The sequence below is a fragment of the Molothrus ater genome, chromosome 2 (assembly GCF_012460135.2).
Source record: "Molothrus ater isolate BHLD 08-10-18 breed brown headed cowbird chromosome 2, BPBGC_Mater_1.1, whole genome shotgun sequence".
NCBI lineage: Eukaryota > Metazoa > Chordata > Aves > Passeriformes > Icteridae > Molothrus > Molothrus ater.
The window spans coordinates 85848526-85863141 of NC_050479.2; the positions used below are offsets into that span (position 1 = coordinate 85848526).

General features: G+C 48.8%; 1 protein-coding gene across 2 annotated transcripts in view; it reads left to right on the plus strand.

Annotated features, from left to right (window-relative positions):
• GAB2 (GRB2 associated binding protein 2) overlaps positions 1-14616 on the plus strand; it is a 93306-nt gene that overhangs the window by 39442 nt on the left and 39248 nt on the right. For both annotated transcript variants that reach the window (XM_036405491.2, XM_036405563.2), the window contains exon 2: positions 13385-13685. In XM_036405491.2, coding sequence (XP_036261384.1) covers positions 13385-13685 — 301 coding nt within the window. The remainder of the gene's footprint in view (positions 1-13384; positions 13686-14616) is intronic.

Sequence of the window (14616 nt, forward strand, 5' to 3'; positions counted from 1 at the left end):
GAGGGACAAAACAGAGCTACCCCTGTTTCACTGCACTGAGACAAGTGTTTATATTGGTTTTTGAGTGCACATTAGCAGGCAGATGGAGGAACTGCTACGGAGTGCTGGTAATGTGGAATTAGTACCCACCCTGCTGTCCACTCCTTTGAAGCCTGAGGCACACGGGCATCAAGCTGGGCTTCCAGCTGGGTTTTCAAAATGAGGAGAGTTGTGTGATCAGTCAGGGGAAACCTCAGTTGTGTCTGGCTGCAGAGATTTTTAATGGAATCATTTAAATTTAAGGAGAAAAGGCTAATCCACAGAAGCCTGGTAGATCCTTGGCTGTTTTTCAGCACCTCAGCTGATTTACTTCCCTTTGGTTGCCTTGATTTTAAAGAAGTCATTAAATAAGGCAATATGTCACCATGATCCGAGGTTATTTTTGTGCCCTGTCCAGCCAGATGTGTGACCATTCTTCAGGTCAGAGTCAGAATATCTATTGTTCTCACTGTGCTGTTGGTCAGACTGGAAAGAGGAACGACCAGAAACCCTGTAGCGTCCCAAATATACAATTGCAAGGGCTTCTATAGGCTCTAATTTGTAGAAGACAATAGTGATGTGACCGTTCATTAGGAGTCGGTTGCCTTTGAATGGGCCAACTCCTCATCCATTTGATCTTCTCATCATGTTGACTAAACCATACTACTGTTTATCAAGTGACCTATTATGCACTTGAGTTCCCAGAGCCAAATAGAGTATATGAGCCCAGGAGTATCTTCCCCGGGCTTTGTTTGCTGGCAAAAGGCAAAGGCTGGGGCAAACACGTGGTTAATCAAGTGAGAGACTCTGCCAATACCCAGTCATCTGCTCTTGCAGCACCCGTTAAACCTTGGTCGTGTGCCTTTGAGGTGCTACCTTTTGGGGAAGGTCTTTCCTCCTGCAAGGGAGCCAAGGGCTTTCCTTGCTCTCTTCCAGATTCTTTGTGGATGGTCTCTGGAGACTGCCTCTGCTAAAGCCTTCTGCTGCAACCAAAACTCTCAATGGCCATCTTCCCTTGGTTTTCATAAGGGTTCCTGTCACTGAAGGGCCATGGAGAGGTTTGAAAATCTGGTACTTGAGGAAAAGATGAGCAGAGCAGTATGAAAAGCACATGGAGGTCCAGGAAGCAGTGGTCTTCTCACTTTTCCACCAAAGCATGGCAAAAGAAGACAACAGCTTTCCAGATATGGGGAGAAACAGATGAGATTAATCCTGACTGAGGGAGTTACTTCCAATCCAGGAGGCAAAAGAAATGTTCGGAAGGGACTTCCTAGGCAGCAATAGCTTGATGCCCAGAATCAATCCTGGGCCAAGTGGTAGAGCCCACAGGTCTGCCAATGTCAGGCGAGCTGTCAGGAAATGAGGGCTTAGTCCATACAGCCCCAAGCACCTGGCAAGTGAGTTAAAACCTGGCAGATCCCAGGAAGATGTCACCCAGAAATGGGGCTCTTCTTCATGCTGTTTTTCAGGGATTAATACTAAGTCTTAGCATTTGCCTAAGTGAAGCAGATCTAATGGCTCCTGTGGGGAGAAGCTGCCAGTGGCACCAAGGGTAATGAAACGGTAAATGTTGAAGACAAATTCATCAGACAGGGCAGTCTGGATCACTTGGCAAGCAGAGCACATTTGAAAAAAATATGTTAGAGGACAGCCCAATGCAAAATTGAACATCAAAGGAGAAAGAAATAAGATTGTTCCTACAGAAAGGGGCGGTGAATCACGAAATGCAGGGTTTTCTGGGTTTGGTAGAAAGAAACTGCGAAATGTGAGTTAAGGCTGCGGCAGAAACAGCTACAGTGACCTTTGATGTCTAAATGAAGGGGTAGGAGGTGCATTTATTTTTCCTTATATGCAGCAACAGCAAAATGTGTTGGAGTAGCTGACTGCTAATGTTGATGCTGAAGACGAAGAAAGGAAACATGGCAGTATTGCAGAAATGATGTTTAGCACAGAAATTCATAGACTGGCGGCTGGTTCGTTTCCTGGAAGAGATGAGGGGTTGGGATAGCCAGATGATGGTAATATTTTCTCTCTATGAACATGCTAAGAGAGCTCCAGTCTAGTGGAAAAGGGCATCATGAGAGCCCCTTGCAAGATGTCAAACCCACAAAGTGACAGATTGGAACCAACCCCCTGCTTGTTGTTTTCTTTCTGGAAGTGGTGGCTAAACATGAGGACAAATGAGCGGTTAATGGGGTCCATATGGGCATAAGTGTGCATTTAATTAAAAGCCTGTGATATACAATAAATCAGTTTACAGTCAAAATAATACAGGTTGGAAGGGACCTTAGGAGTCCTGAACTGCCTGAATATGTGTTTCTCACATATGTGGGGGAACTTGGAGATAATTTCCTTTTGTAGGCACGGGGTTGTAGAACTGGAAATGTTGTGAGGACTCAACACAGACCCCAACCAAGTGTTGTCACTGACAGATGTTTTGGCTATTGGGCACATCTGGAAAGATGTACCTCACTGTAGCAGGCTTGAATCCAGCAATCTACATATTTTAGCTGGCCATCCTCAACCAGCTTTGCAACAGGTAAGATCTGGACCCTTGCATGGTGCAGATTTAGGGCTGTCCCCATGGGTACCCTGAATTATCCCCCACTGCCCTCCAACCCATTAACCTGACTGCCTGAGCTGGGTGCCTGTTAGCAGAGCAGTGGGCAGGGCTGTGAGCTGGCGGGGCTGAGGGAGAGCCTCGGGGAGTGTCTGAGTGTGTGTGTGCTTTCTGTGAGTGTCTCCTGGAAACCAGTGAAGCCCCCAGCAGGTTTCGGAGGGGCTTGACAGAAGGATGAGATAATTAAGTCTCCATGAGTTTCATCCAAAAGGGTGAGCTGTAAGAGGAGAGAAATCATTTTTAACTAAGGAAAGGCATTCACATGAGCTTACAATGTTATGAAGCACCAGGGAATCCACTCATTCAGATGCCCTTTCAAGATGCAGGAATGAACCTGAGACCCTAAAATCAACTAAACCATGAGAATCCAGCTGAGTGCCATTGGTGCTGATCTCCGCAGAGCTGTCTTTCTCATAGCAGCTTTTGGCTCCATTTCTCATTTTTGCCCACATTTAATGTGTTTGGCTTCACAGCCTCCTGCCTCTCTGTCTTGCCAAAAGGGAAACACCCACGTTTCCCAGAGCAAAGCAAGGGCACCATGTGAAGCCACGAAGGCTGAGCTCTGCCATGAGGGTTGGTGTGAACAGTGTCACCTCCCTTGCCCCTTCCAAGCCTGGCACATTTGAACATCCATAGAGGGTCACTCCCAAATCCTTTCAATGTGGAATGTTGCACAGTGGTCAGTGAGCCAGCATCTAGGCTGGCAAGACTCCCTCCTCCTCCTCATAGTATTTTCCCTGTTGTTAACAGTTTTCATTGCAGACATCCATCATCACACATGGTGGCACTTGGTGACCTTGGGGGGATTTTGTTTCTGTGACCTTGTTCAGTCTCCAGCTGGGGCCAGCTAAACTTGAATCCTCCTGAGCAAGCTTCAGTGACCTTCAGCAAGGTCATTACTGTGTTGCCCAAAGGGAAGTCTCCTTTTGTGTGCCCCAAGCCTGGCTCCTGTTACTTTCCTATGATATCCTGTCATTCTTGTCTTGGGTGAGAGGGAGTAGGTCATCTTCATCACCTTCTCCCTGCCACTGATGGTTTCCTCAGCATCTCTCCTATGCTGACACTTTTCCAGACCTGTCTCACTAGTTCCTTGCAGAGAAGCCATTACAGCCTTTTGGTCTTTCTTGTTGCCCCCTTCATGCCAGCAGCTGTGATGTTGGCCCTGCCACCCAGACAGCTACCATGAGGAGGTGAAAAGGTTTGTCTAGCAGACTGTGAGTTCAATATGAGCCAAATCAGGCTAATTTCTCCCCTTGCAGAGGTTAGCTGAGCTGGAAGTAGTTACAGATGATGAGACAGCTCATTAAAGTGGCTGAAAATTAACAAGCCTCAGAGCTTTTCTAAAATTAGAAATCATCCCTGGAAAGGCAAGCCTATCCAAAATATCCTGCTACAAGCCAGACTCCTTCAGATGACAGGAAAAACATCCTCACACTTTACTATCAGCTTCACCCCCATGATATCTCCAGCTCATCCTATCAAACCAAATTGGGTGGTGGTTTTTGCTGTGCATAGAGCCTGTTAAACTCAGAACAGTCTCAGTATCACCTTGTAAGGCATTTATTCTGCAGCCTTTAAGCAAAGGAAGTGGCGTGCCAAGGGAAGGGGAAAGCATTCTGACACACCTCTCACTCCTGATATCCAATTCTAAGTCCGTCTGTATTTCCATCTGCCTTCACCTGGGAGATTGAGGGCAGAGCAGTTTAATTACAGGATTCACTGTCAGACCTGACATGGCTGTATATCTCCAGCTGATTACAGCTGAATCTCAAATTGGCTTTTTCAGATTCTTTTCTCTGTTCAAAACACTGCTTTAATTCAGGCTTGCTTTGAAACACAAGCAGTGTTTAGAGCTTGAAAAGGTTTCACTGATAGGGAACAGACAGCAGCCCCTTCCCTGTCTCACTCTAGGGCTCATGGACACTCAAGGGTGTGGGACAAAAGAAGCCCCAAAATGAGATGCCCTGCCTGGAAATTTTCTCTCAACAAAGCCCAAGCCTGGTGAAAGTAAACCTTGTCCTCTCTTGAGTGTCTTCTGGGTGTCACAGAGGGCTGGGAAGAAGTGACACAGGGTGGGAGAACAGCCACAACCTCCAGGAGAAGGCAGAGGGGACATGTGCAGTGCTGTTTTGTCTCATGATGCCCTGTCCTGGAGTGACTATCACGGGTCACTCATGGGTTGACTCATCCGTGCAGTGAGCTTTTTGTGAGCAGAGGCGGGTGTACACTTGCCAAAGAATCCTGGGGCAGGAACTGTGGCTCCTGCCAGCACAGAATGGGTGCTTTTGGAGCATGGTTTTAGGATGGTTTGGGTTGGAAGGGATCTTAAAGACTATCTAGTTCCAACCCCTCTGCCACAGGCGACCTTCACTAGACAGGGTTGCTCTAAGCCCCATCCAGCCTGACCTGGAACACTTCCAGGGATGGGGCATGCACAGCTTCTCTGGGCCATGAGGGTAGGAATTCAAGGTAGCCCAAAGCTAGGGCTGAGGGAAGGGAAATTGCTGACAGTGCTGTGGAATTTATTTTGCTCTTGTAGAGGCCAGAAAGCTAGAAAAACTCAGTTATCAAAATGCTTTGCTCCAAGTCATTTATTCATCATGCATTCCCATGTCCAGCCCTACTTGTGTAATGGCCGGGAAAGCTCTTATCAGAGACTGATACCAGAGTCTCAGGAGGGAAAAAAAAAACTCTGAGCAGTTTGCTTTTGCTTCCAGAAACCCAAACTTGAAAAAGCAAACTAAAGTCTGCTCTTGCTCTTGGTGTGCTCGCATGGCACAGGCTGACTTGGTCTGGTGGGTTGGTGGGCCCTTGAGCGCAGGGTTGAGTGCAGCCAGTGGTGGCAGCTGGCTTTTGCAAACAGACCTGGAGAGCAGCAGCCTTGATGTACCTCGTGTAAAATATGTATGGCTGTAGTATCACAATGTGTATGACAAGTGAAATACCACATCACAGGCTGCTGGAACATCCTGTTTGGTTGCTGCAGCCCCGTGTCCTGTCAGCCTTCCAAGAGGCCACAAAGTACAAGCCTGGGTGTCCTGTAGATCTCCAGGGAGCCACTGGCTCTGTCTATCCCACACCCACTCACCTGCCTGCACCTCCTCTGGGTGCTGCTCCAGTGCCCCACAAAGGATGTGCCATGGCAGGGCGGTGGGAGAGATTTCAGCAAGGAATAACAGAGTGGAGTACAGGACAGGGCTGAATAGCAGGAAATAATTCCAGATAACAAAATCCATGTGCAGCCGGAGGAATGCACTGGAGGCTCTGCACATGGACCATTTGCTGCCAGCCCCGAGGCAAGAGCTGGGCTCCTGGTTCTTCCTGTGAACCCCTTGCTTTCCTAGCACCTTAACACTTGTAAGGGCGCTGCCATCCAGCTTTCAGTAGAAGGAATTACCCAGGAAAGGTTGCTTTAGTCAATGAGAGTTGAAAAATGCCAGTGCTGCCCATTCCCATGCTAAGTGCTGTGGGTGGATGTGCAATGGGTGGCTACACTGGTCCTACAACAGGACTCAGAGTCTGAGTGGCCTCATCAGGTCTCCATACAAGTTCAATACTCTTCACTGTGAGTGGACCTGATTAGGGAAGAGTGATTTAGATTTGGAGGTAAATGAGGTCAGAAAAGACCTTTGGAGGTCTCTGAACCAGCTCCCACTCAAGACAGGTCTAGCTTAAAGTTAGGGCCAAGTCCAGAGGTAAATCATGTTACTCCTGGTCTTGTCCAGGCAGATTCTGGCCATCTCCAAAGATGGACATCACCCACCCCATCTAGGTTTTTTGTTGTTCTGCCCTTCATTGTGAAGCTCTTTCCTTACATCTCATGAGACTTTTCCGTCGCATCTCATGCTATATCCGTGCTTCTCCAGTAGAGTTGGGTCCATCCTTTCTATACCCTCCAGACAGGAGCACTCCTGGACCTCCCAGGGTTTCCCATGTCCTACATTCTCAGACAGTCACAGCTTGTCTGGTGGTGTAAGTACAGCCTCACTATTTGGTATTTTGTTTTTCCATCCCATCCTTAATCAGGCACTCCAGCATCCCATCAGAAATGCTGTCAGTGCCCTCACATCCCAGAGAGAAATCTTTATTTTCCTAAGATTGACCATGCAGCACAAAGCTACTGAAATCTTTCCAAGGAGAGAACTCCCCTAAAATAAATATGAAGGGAAATGTTTTCCACATTGTGTCACTGCTGTGTTGCTCGTCCCGTTCACAGCAGGCAGAGGTGGGGAGCAGATCCTCCAGCTCACCCCAGTGTACCTGTAGCTCCGAGCCATCCCACACCCTTCCTTCCCTGGTAGCAAACATCTCTGATGGTAGGAGCTGTTTATGAAGCTTATGTTTTTTTAAATGATCTTACAAATAAAGAGCCTGTGTTTGTGCCTCTCCTCCTTGAAACCCCCTCTCTCTCCCAGCCGTGAGTGATGCTTGGGACGTCTCCTGCTGGCTCTGCTGCCCTTGGGTGGATGTCACATGTAGTGATTCCACATGTGCTCTGAAGCCTAATTACACCTCCAAGAGCGGGAAAAAAAATCCCGGGAGGGAAGGTCAGTTTGACAGCCTGAGATATGCACTGGGTTGGTTTGGTTTTTTATTTTGCATCTCCTTCCCTCTATTCCTGAGCAAGGAGGGGGCTCTTTGTGCCCCAGCAAGGTTTCCCGTGCCCCGCAGGGTCTCACAGCTGCAGCAAGGCGTTATTAGCGCTGCCAATCACGGCTCCCGGAGCGGGGCTGATAATGAGCCCACCCTGAGCTCGGCCGGGCTGGAGTGTGATCAGCAGGGAACAGCCTCCATCCCTCTGCAGGGTGCGAGGAGCAGGGCTGGGACTTGCCTGTTCCCAGCACCATATGGAAGGGTGCTGTGAGCCAGCAGTGGGCAAGGAGAACCACGGGGGGAGCTGGAAGGGCAGGAGTGGGGCTCAGGGAGCTCTGTTTGCCCTGGGAATTGGAGCTGTGTGAGGGCAATCAGTGAGCACAATCACCTGCATAGACAGAGGGGGCTTTCTTGCTGCTTACAAATCTACTTCCAAGCCACATTTCCTTTGAGTTAACACACAAGGAGGGGAGAGGTGTTCTTGCATGAATAATAAAACCAGCATCCTCCTGTCCATCAGATGAGATAAAAAGCCCCTAGGGACACAGAGGAAGACAACATTATTATACAGGTCACCAGTAGGTTATTCTACAATCCTCCTGTATGGGGCTTCACTGGCTGATGCTGGTAGCACCAGGCACAACAGGGGACCCTGTTCCTGCTGCAGGGCTGTGGGGAGGGGTGGGCAGGACAGGATCCGCCCCAGCGCGGGGTTACAGAGTCCAACAGCTGTAATTCTTGCAGATGGCAAAACCAGCACACCACTGAGGGACCCAAGCCACCAGACACATGCTCTCAGCACACCCCCAGCATCTCTATTCCCCTTTCCCAGGGATGATCTTGCCAGGATGGCTGAAGTGGTGGCAGCCTGGAGCGGACACAGTGGATGGAAAGAACGGTGAGACCTTTCCAGGTGCTGTGGTCTTTCTTACATGCTCCTGAAGTGTGAACTCCTCTCTGCCACACCAGATGTGAATGGAGCCAGAGGGAGAATGTGCTCAATGGGGTTCAAGACTAATCTGCACTGCAGAATGAAAACTGTGGGGCTGGGACAGACTTCTGGCTTTCTGTGGATTTGATGGCACTCCCATTGCCAGCTGGTGGCTGCAGAGGCAATGACAGGAGCCATCCTGCACCCAGGGCCTCTCTGGTTCTGGGCAAATCGGGGACACAAGCACCTGCTTGCCCTGCTGTGGGGTTTCCTGCTTGAATCACTCAGTCCCCAGCTTCATCTTGTTGTGAGAAATTTGCCTGATGTCATGGCTAGGTCACTCATCCTGCCTGCCAGCTTGGATTAGATGCTGTGATTTGTGTCAGGTCAGATTTTGGAAGGTTTATTTCACACTACTGGTGTGCAGTGCTGGTGGGCATGAAGTTGTTGTCAGGGGGAGAAGGAGCAGGACAGAGAGATTTCCTGGGAAATATACAGGTTCCTCTCCTCTCTCCTCTATCCTCTCTCCTCTCCTCTCCTCTGTCCTCTGTCCTCTCTCCTCTCCCCCTATATGTGCTGTAAGGGTGTGGTGGTAAAAATACTAGTGTTTCAGTTTAGAGAGATGTGGCTCAGAAGTTGATCCTAATTGAAAGAACATCCCTTTCAACCCAAAGCTAACAGTCTCTGTTTCAAGCTCCTCACTTCGAAGCTAAGATAATACTGGGTGGGCCACTCCTACAGGCCCCACCAAGAGCCATCTCTCCATGTTGTCACTATTTGCTTCCTTCTCACAATTGTGGCACTTGGCAAGTTCCCCAGGAATGGATACCTGGCTCTACTGATATTGAAATTATTATTTTCCTCACCTCTTTTCTTTTTTTCTGAGGCAGGTTATGGGCTGGATCTCTGTGTTCACTTTGCAGAGAACAGGGGAGCAGAGAGGAAGATGCTGTCTGAATGTCCCTCACTATAACCATAGTTAATAAAGCCTCTCTCTGGGCTGTCAGCCAAAACATTTGGATTATTAGGCACTTGGAGGCCCCATATTCTCTGAGCTCTCTACCCTGATGCCACCAGCTCTGTCACTGCATTGCACCATCAGGACAGCCATGGGGGACATGAGGGACCTCACTCCTGGAGCAGTGGGATGGTATCTCCTGCCACCCATGGTGGTGTCTCAGTTGCTCAAGAGCAGCCACCTTGTTTGGTTTGGCTCTTCTGGTTCCTCAGCCACCAGATGGGACAGGAAGGGTCCCAACCACTGCCTGAGTCCCCCAAACATCCTTGCTAAGTACACTCAGCCAGTGAACCCAGCAGCACTGCCTCACCTCTGCCAACCCAGCTCCCCATAAAACAGCCAGCTCCAGGTAGCATCCAGCTGGATAGAGCTCCGTTTTGTGAACTTTAACTTTGCCACTGCACTACTGAGGTGGAAAAAAACTGAGCAGCAGCCACGGTTCTCAGTGCCCAGGGAGGATTCACATCGCAATAGGAGCATGGTGGGCACTTTTTTTTAACAAACAAGTCTTTAAAAGAAGTACTTGCCAAGTGTCAAAATATTTCTCAGTGACATTAAGGGCCTTTGGCAGCCGTAATTTAACTGTGAAGGAACCTGATGCCGGCAAAGGACCGCACAGCTGGAAATTTGTGCTGCAAAGCAGCGTTTTATGGCTGTTAAGCTGTTGGCCTCTCAACATTGTAAAGCTGTTAAACAAACACAGCCCTTGGCTCACAACACGTGTCAGGGAGGCACAGTGTTTTGGCAGGAGCAGACTGATGGCAACAGGGGCTCCAGAAGAGCTGTGAAGAGGTAGAAATAAGCAGAGGAGGAAAATTCAGGTGGAGGATGAGATGCCTGTGTGCCATCTCAGCCTCATGCTGGGAGAAGGTGGTCATGGAAAGAGTGTGTAGGTTCACATGGAGTTGCATCCTCCCTTGGTTTGGCATCAGATAAGATTGCCACACACATATGGATCCCATACATCTTACCACTGTCATAGCTGCTGGTCAGTAGACGCTTAAATCACTCTCTTGCAGGAAGGTGATATCCTAGGGAAGCCTAAATGTAGAAGGTTTGGATGGTATTGGTACTTTGAATGGGGAAACAGGTGTCCCAGGAGGATGAGCCACATGCTGCATATAGTGACATGTTGAAGCAAACTGTGTTGGTGCCAACAGAGATGCCCTAAGAGCAGCCACAGCCTAGCAAACACAAACTGAGCCCTGGTCCCAATAACAGCACAGCAAATCCACAGGGAAGAAATAAAATACACTTGCTGGGCCCAGCACGCAAAAATTCAGAGAAAATGTCCACAAAAACAAGGAGATTCCTGTCTATTTCTCAACTGTTTACTTCCACTCTCTTCTAGCAATCGTTGCGTATTCCTCTGGCTTAGAAGCTGATCTTAGGAGGCAGGAACAGCTGGTCCTGCTGCAGGGAAGTATGGTTGGAGATGCCTCCAGCTGTGCTGCCTGCAGCCACCTGTCCAGGACAGGCACTCCTTAGGCTGCTGCCATGAGCTCTTTTTCTGGCTCAGAAGCTGTATTAGAAGAACACCAGTGACTCCTTATCATCAGGAGGGCACCACACAGAGATGAACAGGGTGGTCTTCCCAAGCTTGTGGGACTCCTCCCCTGTCCAGTGCTCACACTCTCCAATGGTGCTCCACCTCCTGAAGCTTTCCAGGAAATGTTGTGCCTGCAAGACCCATTCTTTCGCAGCCAGCCTATGTTAAAACTTACACGAAGCAACCAGACTGTGCATGTTACACTGTTTTCTCTGCAAGATCTTGACTGTGTGGTACCTTTCATTGCTACCAGACAGGCCAAAGAGAACTGGAGGAGTTGTGGTTCTCACACTGGTGATAAAAGGAGAGGTCATGCTAGCATTATTCATCTTGCTTGCAACATTTCCTCCTGTGTTTTCCATGAAAACTCTAAATTCTGAAGTCTAGTTTCTGCCCTTTGTGGTGACAAGGGCACTACAAAGCAATGTCTCAGCCATGAAGGGAGGCTGCAAGACTGGACTCTAGATGGTTGGAAAGCAACAAGCTAAGCAGCAAGAACTGGTGCTGGATGTCTGCATTCAGGTGCTGGTTCATGTGGTTGCTCAACTCCATCTTCTTGCAGTCCCCTCACTGATGCATGCCCATGTCTTAGTCCTGCCAGGTGACTGTAAAGAAATGACTCAGTGTTAACAGGAAGAAGCTAATGGGACATGTACCACCTAGAACTAGGAAAAAAATGTTCATAGGTTTGTTTCCCAATGATTTGGGTGATCCATTTTGAGGAGATGGGCTAGTAAATTATTGCTGCTGCCTGATGAAATTGGTTTTTCCCTCCCTGATGGACACAGCTCCACTGTATCTATTTTGTCACTCAAAAGCAGCCATTTTGATGAGAAGTGGGTGAGATTAAGCCAAAATCTGCTGGCCTTGCACGTCCTCTTGCTAAGCAATTTGCTGCTTCACTGCCTTTGGAAGATTGCACTGAAGTTGCTTTCCTGGCACCAGGAGCCGTTTTGAGAATTAGTGCAAAACTAATTTGATTACAAATCTCAAAGACATCAACAAAAGCTATTTTTAAGCTTTTGAGAAGTATTGTCTGAATCAGACTGTTCAGGGAAAACACCACAGGAGTTTCTTACCATTATTTCAGCGATGAAATTCTCCAAAACTGTGGGATCCTGGTGCGGTTGGCTGGCTGAGATCTAGCACGTGCCCATCACCAATATGTAAAGCTTGTGCTCAGCACCTGGGCATTATCATGAGGGACCCAGCACACTGCTTGCCTCAGTGCCTCTCTTGGATTACTACAGGTGTTTGTTCTTCCTTCTTAGAAATATTGTGTGCTTCCTCATAACCCAACCTCTTATAATCATCAGAACTCCAAAGGTGGTTATATATAAAAATATAAATAAGTTAAATCTCATACAAAAAGCCCCACTGTCAGAGCCAGGGCAGGATGGTGGGGATCACATCTCCTCCCTTGACATCCTCTGGTACAAACTGAAGTCTGTGTCAGGTAATACAGGAGCACTGGTCACAATTCACATCATGCTTATCCACATGCTCCTCTCCTTTGCTGCCTTCAAAGACACCCTGAACAAGCTGGTTTAAGGACTGTGCTTAGATGTAATCCTTCCCTTCCCTAGGCCATGGGAGCTGAGGCCTCTGCAAGGGAGGATAGCTCTGCAAAGGGGGGCAACTCGAGGTGGTCCCTCAACCCTTTTCATCCCTCCCACAGGTGCCATGATCAGAGCACACCCCAAAGAAACACTCTGCTCATCTCATGGGATGGGGGGTTACACCTGCACAATTTTCCCTGTAATTTCAGTTTTAGCCTTTAACACATTATCCTTGTGGCTATTCCCCCTCCTGTGGGCTCCCAGATGTGTCTGGCGTAGGGAGGGCAGCAGGGCCGCACTTCTCAGGGCCAGGGCTGATGGCTGACATTTGTTTTGCTGATGGCTGACATTGTTTTGCTTCAAGCTCCACAACCCCCTGAGTCCATTCTGCAGGTAGTTTGGCCAGGAGCTGCTGTCAGCAGTGTTTGGAAGAATCAATGATAACCTTTTCCTTTGCTAAGGAGTTACGTACATGCCAGAGAGCAGAGGATGCTTAAAAACAAATGAAGCTGGGATTCTCCATGGGTCTCCGTGGCATTATTCTTGATATTTAAAAACACAAACCAGTTCTCCTTTGGTTTTATTAGTCTTTCTATTCTGGCATTTAAATAGAGATTGGCATGGTCAGTATCTGCAGACACATCCTGTGATGCTCTCAGGGGTTTCTCTGAAGGTTAGGACACCCAGGGTGCTGCATGTGAAGTGCCTCAGTTCCTCCGAGCTGCTGGAAGGCATTTTGGCAACACCCAGTAATGCCACTGCACAGATCACGGAAAGTTGGGCATTTGGGTCCTGGGAGCATGTCTGGGCTGTAGGGTAGGAGCAAGGTTCCTCTGAGCCTCAAGACTGGCACCTTTTGGGGTCATCTTATGTTATGATGCTATGTTGGTATTTAATTCTCCTGGATTTTAGTATCGAACTGAAGAACTGAGCTGAGTCTGTGTATCTCAGGTATGCAGGTATGCCTGAGCAGCTTCCCAGAACACCCCATGGTGGAGAAGTGTCGTGTCCCTCTCTGTCACCCTGTGCCTAACAGTGAATTTTCTTCTCACAGATGCAGCAGTGGGGTTCATGCTTGTTGTTGTCTTGGTTTCAGGCATGGAAGAAACGCTGGTTCGTCCTGCGCAGCGGTCGGATGAGTGGCGACCCCGATGTCCTGGAGTACTACAAAAATGACCACTCCAAGAAACCTTTGCGTGTCATCAACCTCAATTTCTGCGAGCAAGTGGACGCGGGCCTCACCTTCAACAAGAAGGAGCTGCAAGACAGCTACATCTTTGACATCAAGACAAGTGACAGGACCTTCTACCTGGTGGCTGAGACCGAGGACGACATGAACAAATGGGTCCGCAGCATCTGCCAGATCTGTGGCTTCAACCAGTCTGAGGAGAACACAGGTACCATGAGAGACAGGTCCATTGCTAAGAGCATCTTCTCTCCTGTCCTCCCAATGGGCCGCAGGCCTCTTTCAGATCAGACCTGTAGGAGGGGGGTGCAGCCTGGCACAAGTCTAGAGGGGCTGAAGTGGGAAATGGATGGACGTGTGGGAAACTTTCATGAGGCTTTCCTGCCTTTGACATCTAAAGAGCTGTCTTGGCTATTGTGAGAGCCAGTCATTTTTACGCTCCATAAATGTAGACCTTTCAGTCTCTTACAAGAAGTTGGTGGTGTTTGGTGACTTTTTTAGCTGCAGCCTTTGTCCCTATGCATCACCAAAATACCCTTGAGAGTGGTGAGAACCAGCAGTGAAAATCCCCTTTGCTCAGACGTTTCAATCCCTTGATGGAGTAGGGGGAGAAGCTTTACTGGAACCATTTTCCTCTCCACTACAGTTTTCCCTGCTGGCAGGCTCTCATGTGGAGGACAGACATACTCTCTGCACCTGCATCCCCATCTCTTTACTAGAACCCTCAGGGAAAGCACTGGAAGGGGGAAAGGAAAACTCCAGGTAGTTTGTGTGCAGTGAGGGGACCTGTTGTCTGAGTTGTGGTCCACCATCCAAACTTGATTGCACTTGGGCAAGCCTGTACATTGAGCACTGGTGATCTGCCTCTGTTTTCCCAGCACCACGAGGGCACACATAAAACCTGAGTGAAATGGGTTGGGGAAGTGAGTGTGGCGTGCAGCTCTGCAGTCACCTGCCCATCCCATTATACATGGTAGCATCTCTGGGTACCTTTGCTTGTCTCACCCAGGGGACTGCAGGCCTGTGCTCTGTCTGCATGAAACTCCCCATAACAACGTCCAGCTTGAATCTGTTTTGGTCCCTCGTGGAGCAGCTGCCATCCGCAGGAGTTGAAACCCTGCCAAGAGCTTGTCAGGCAGGAC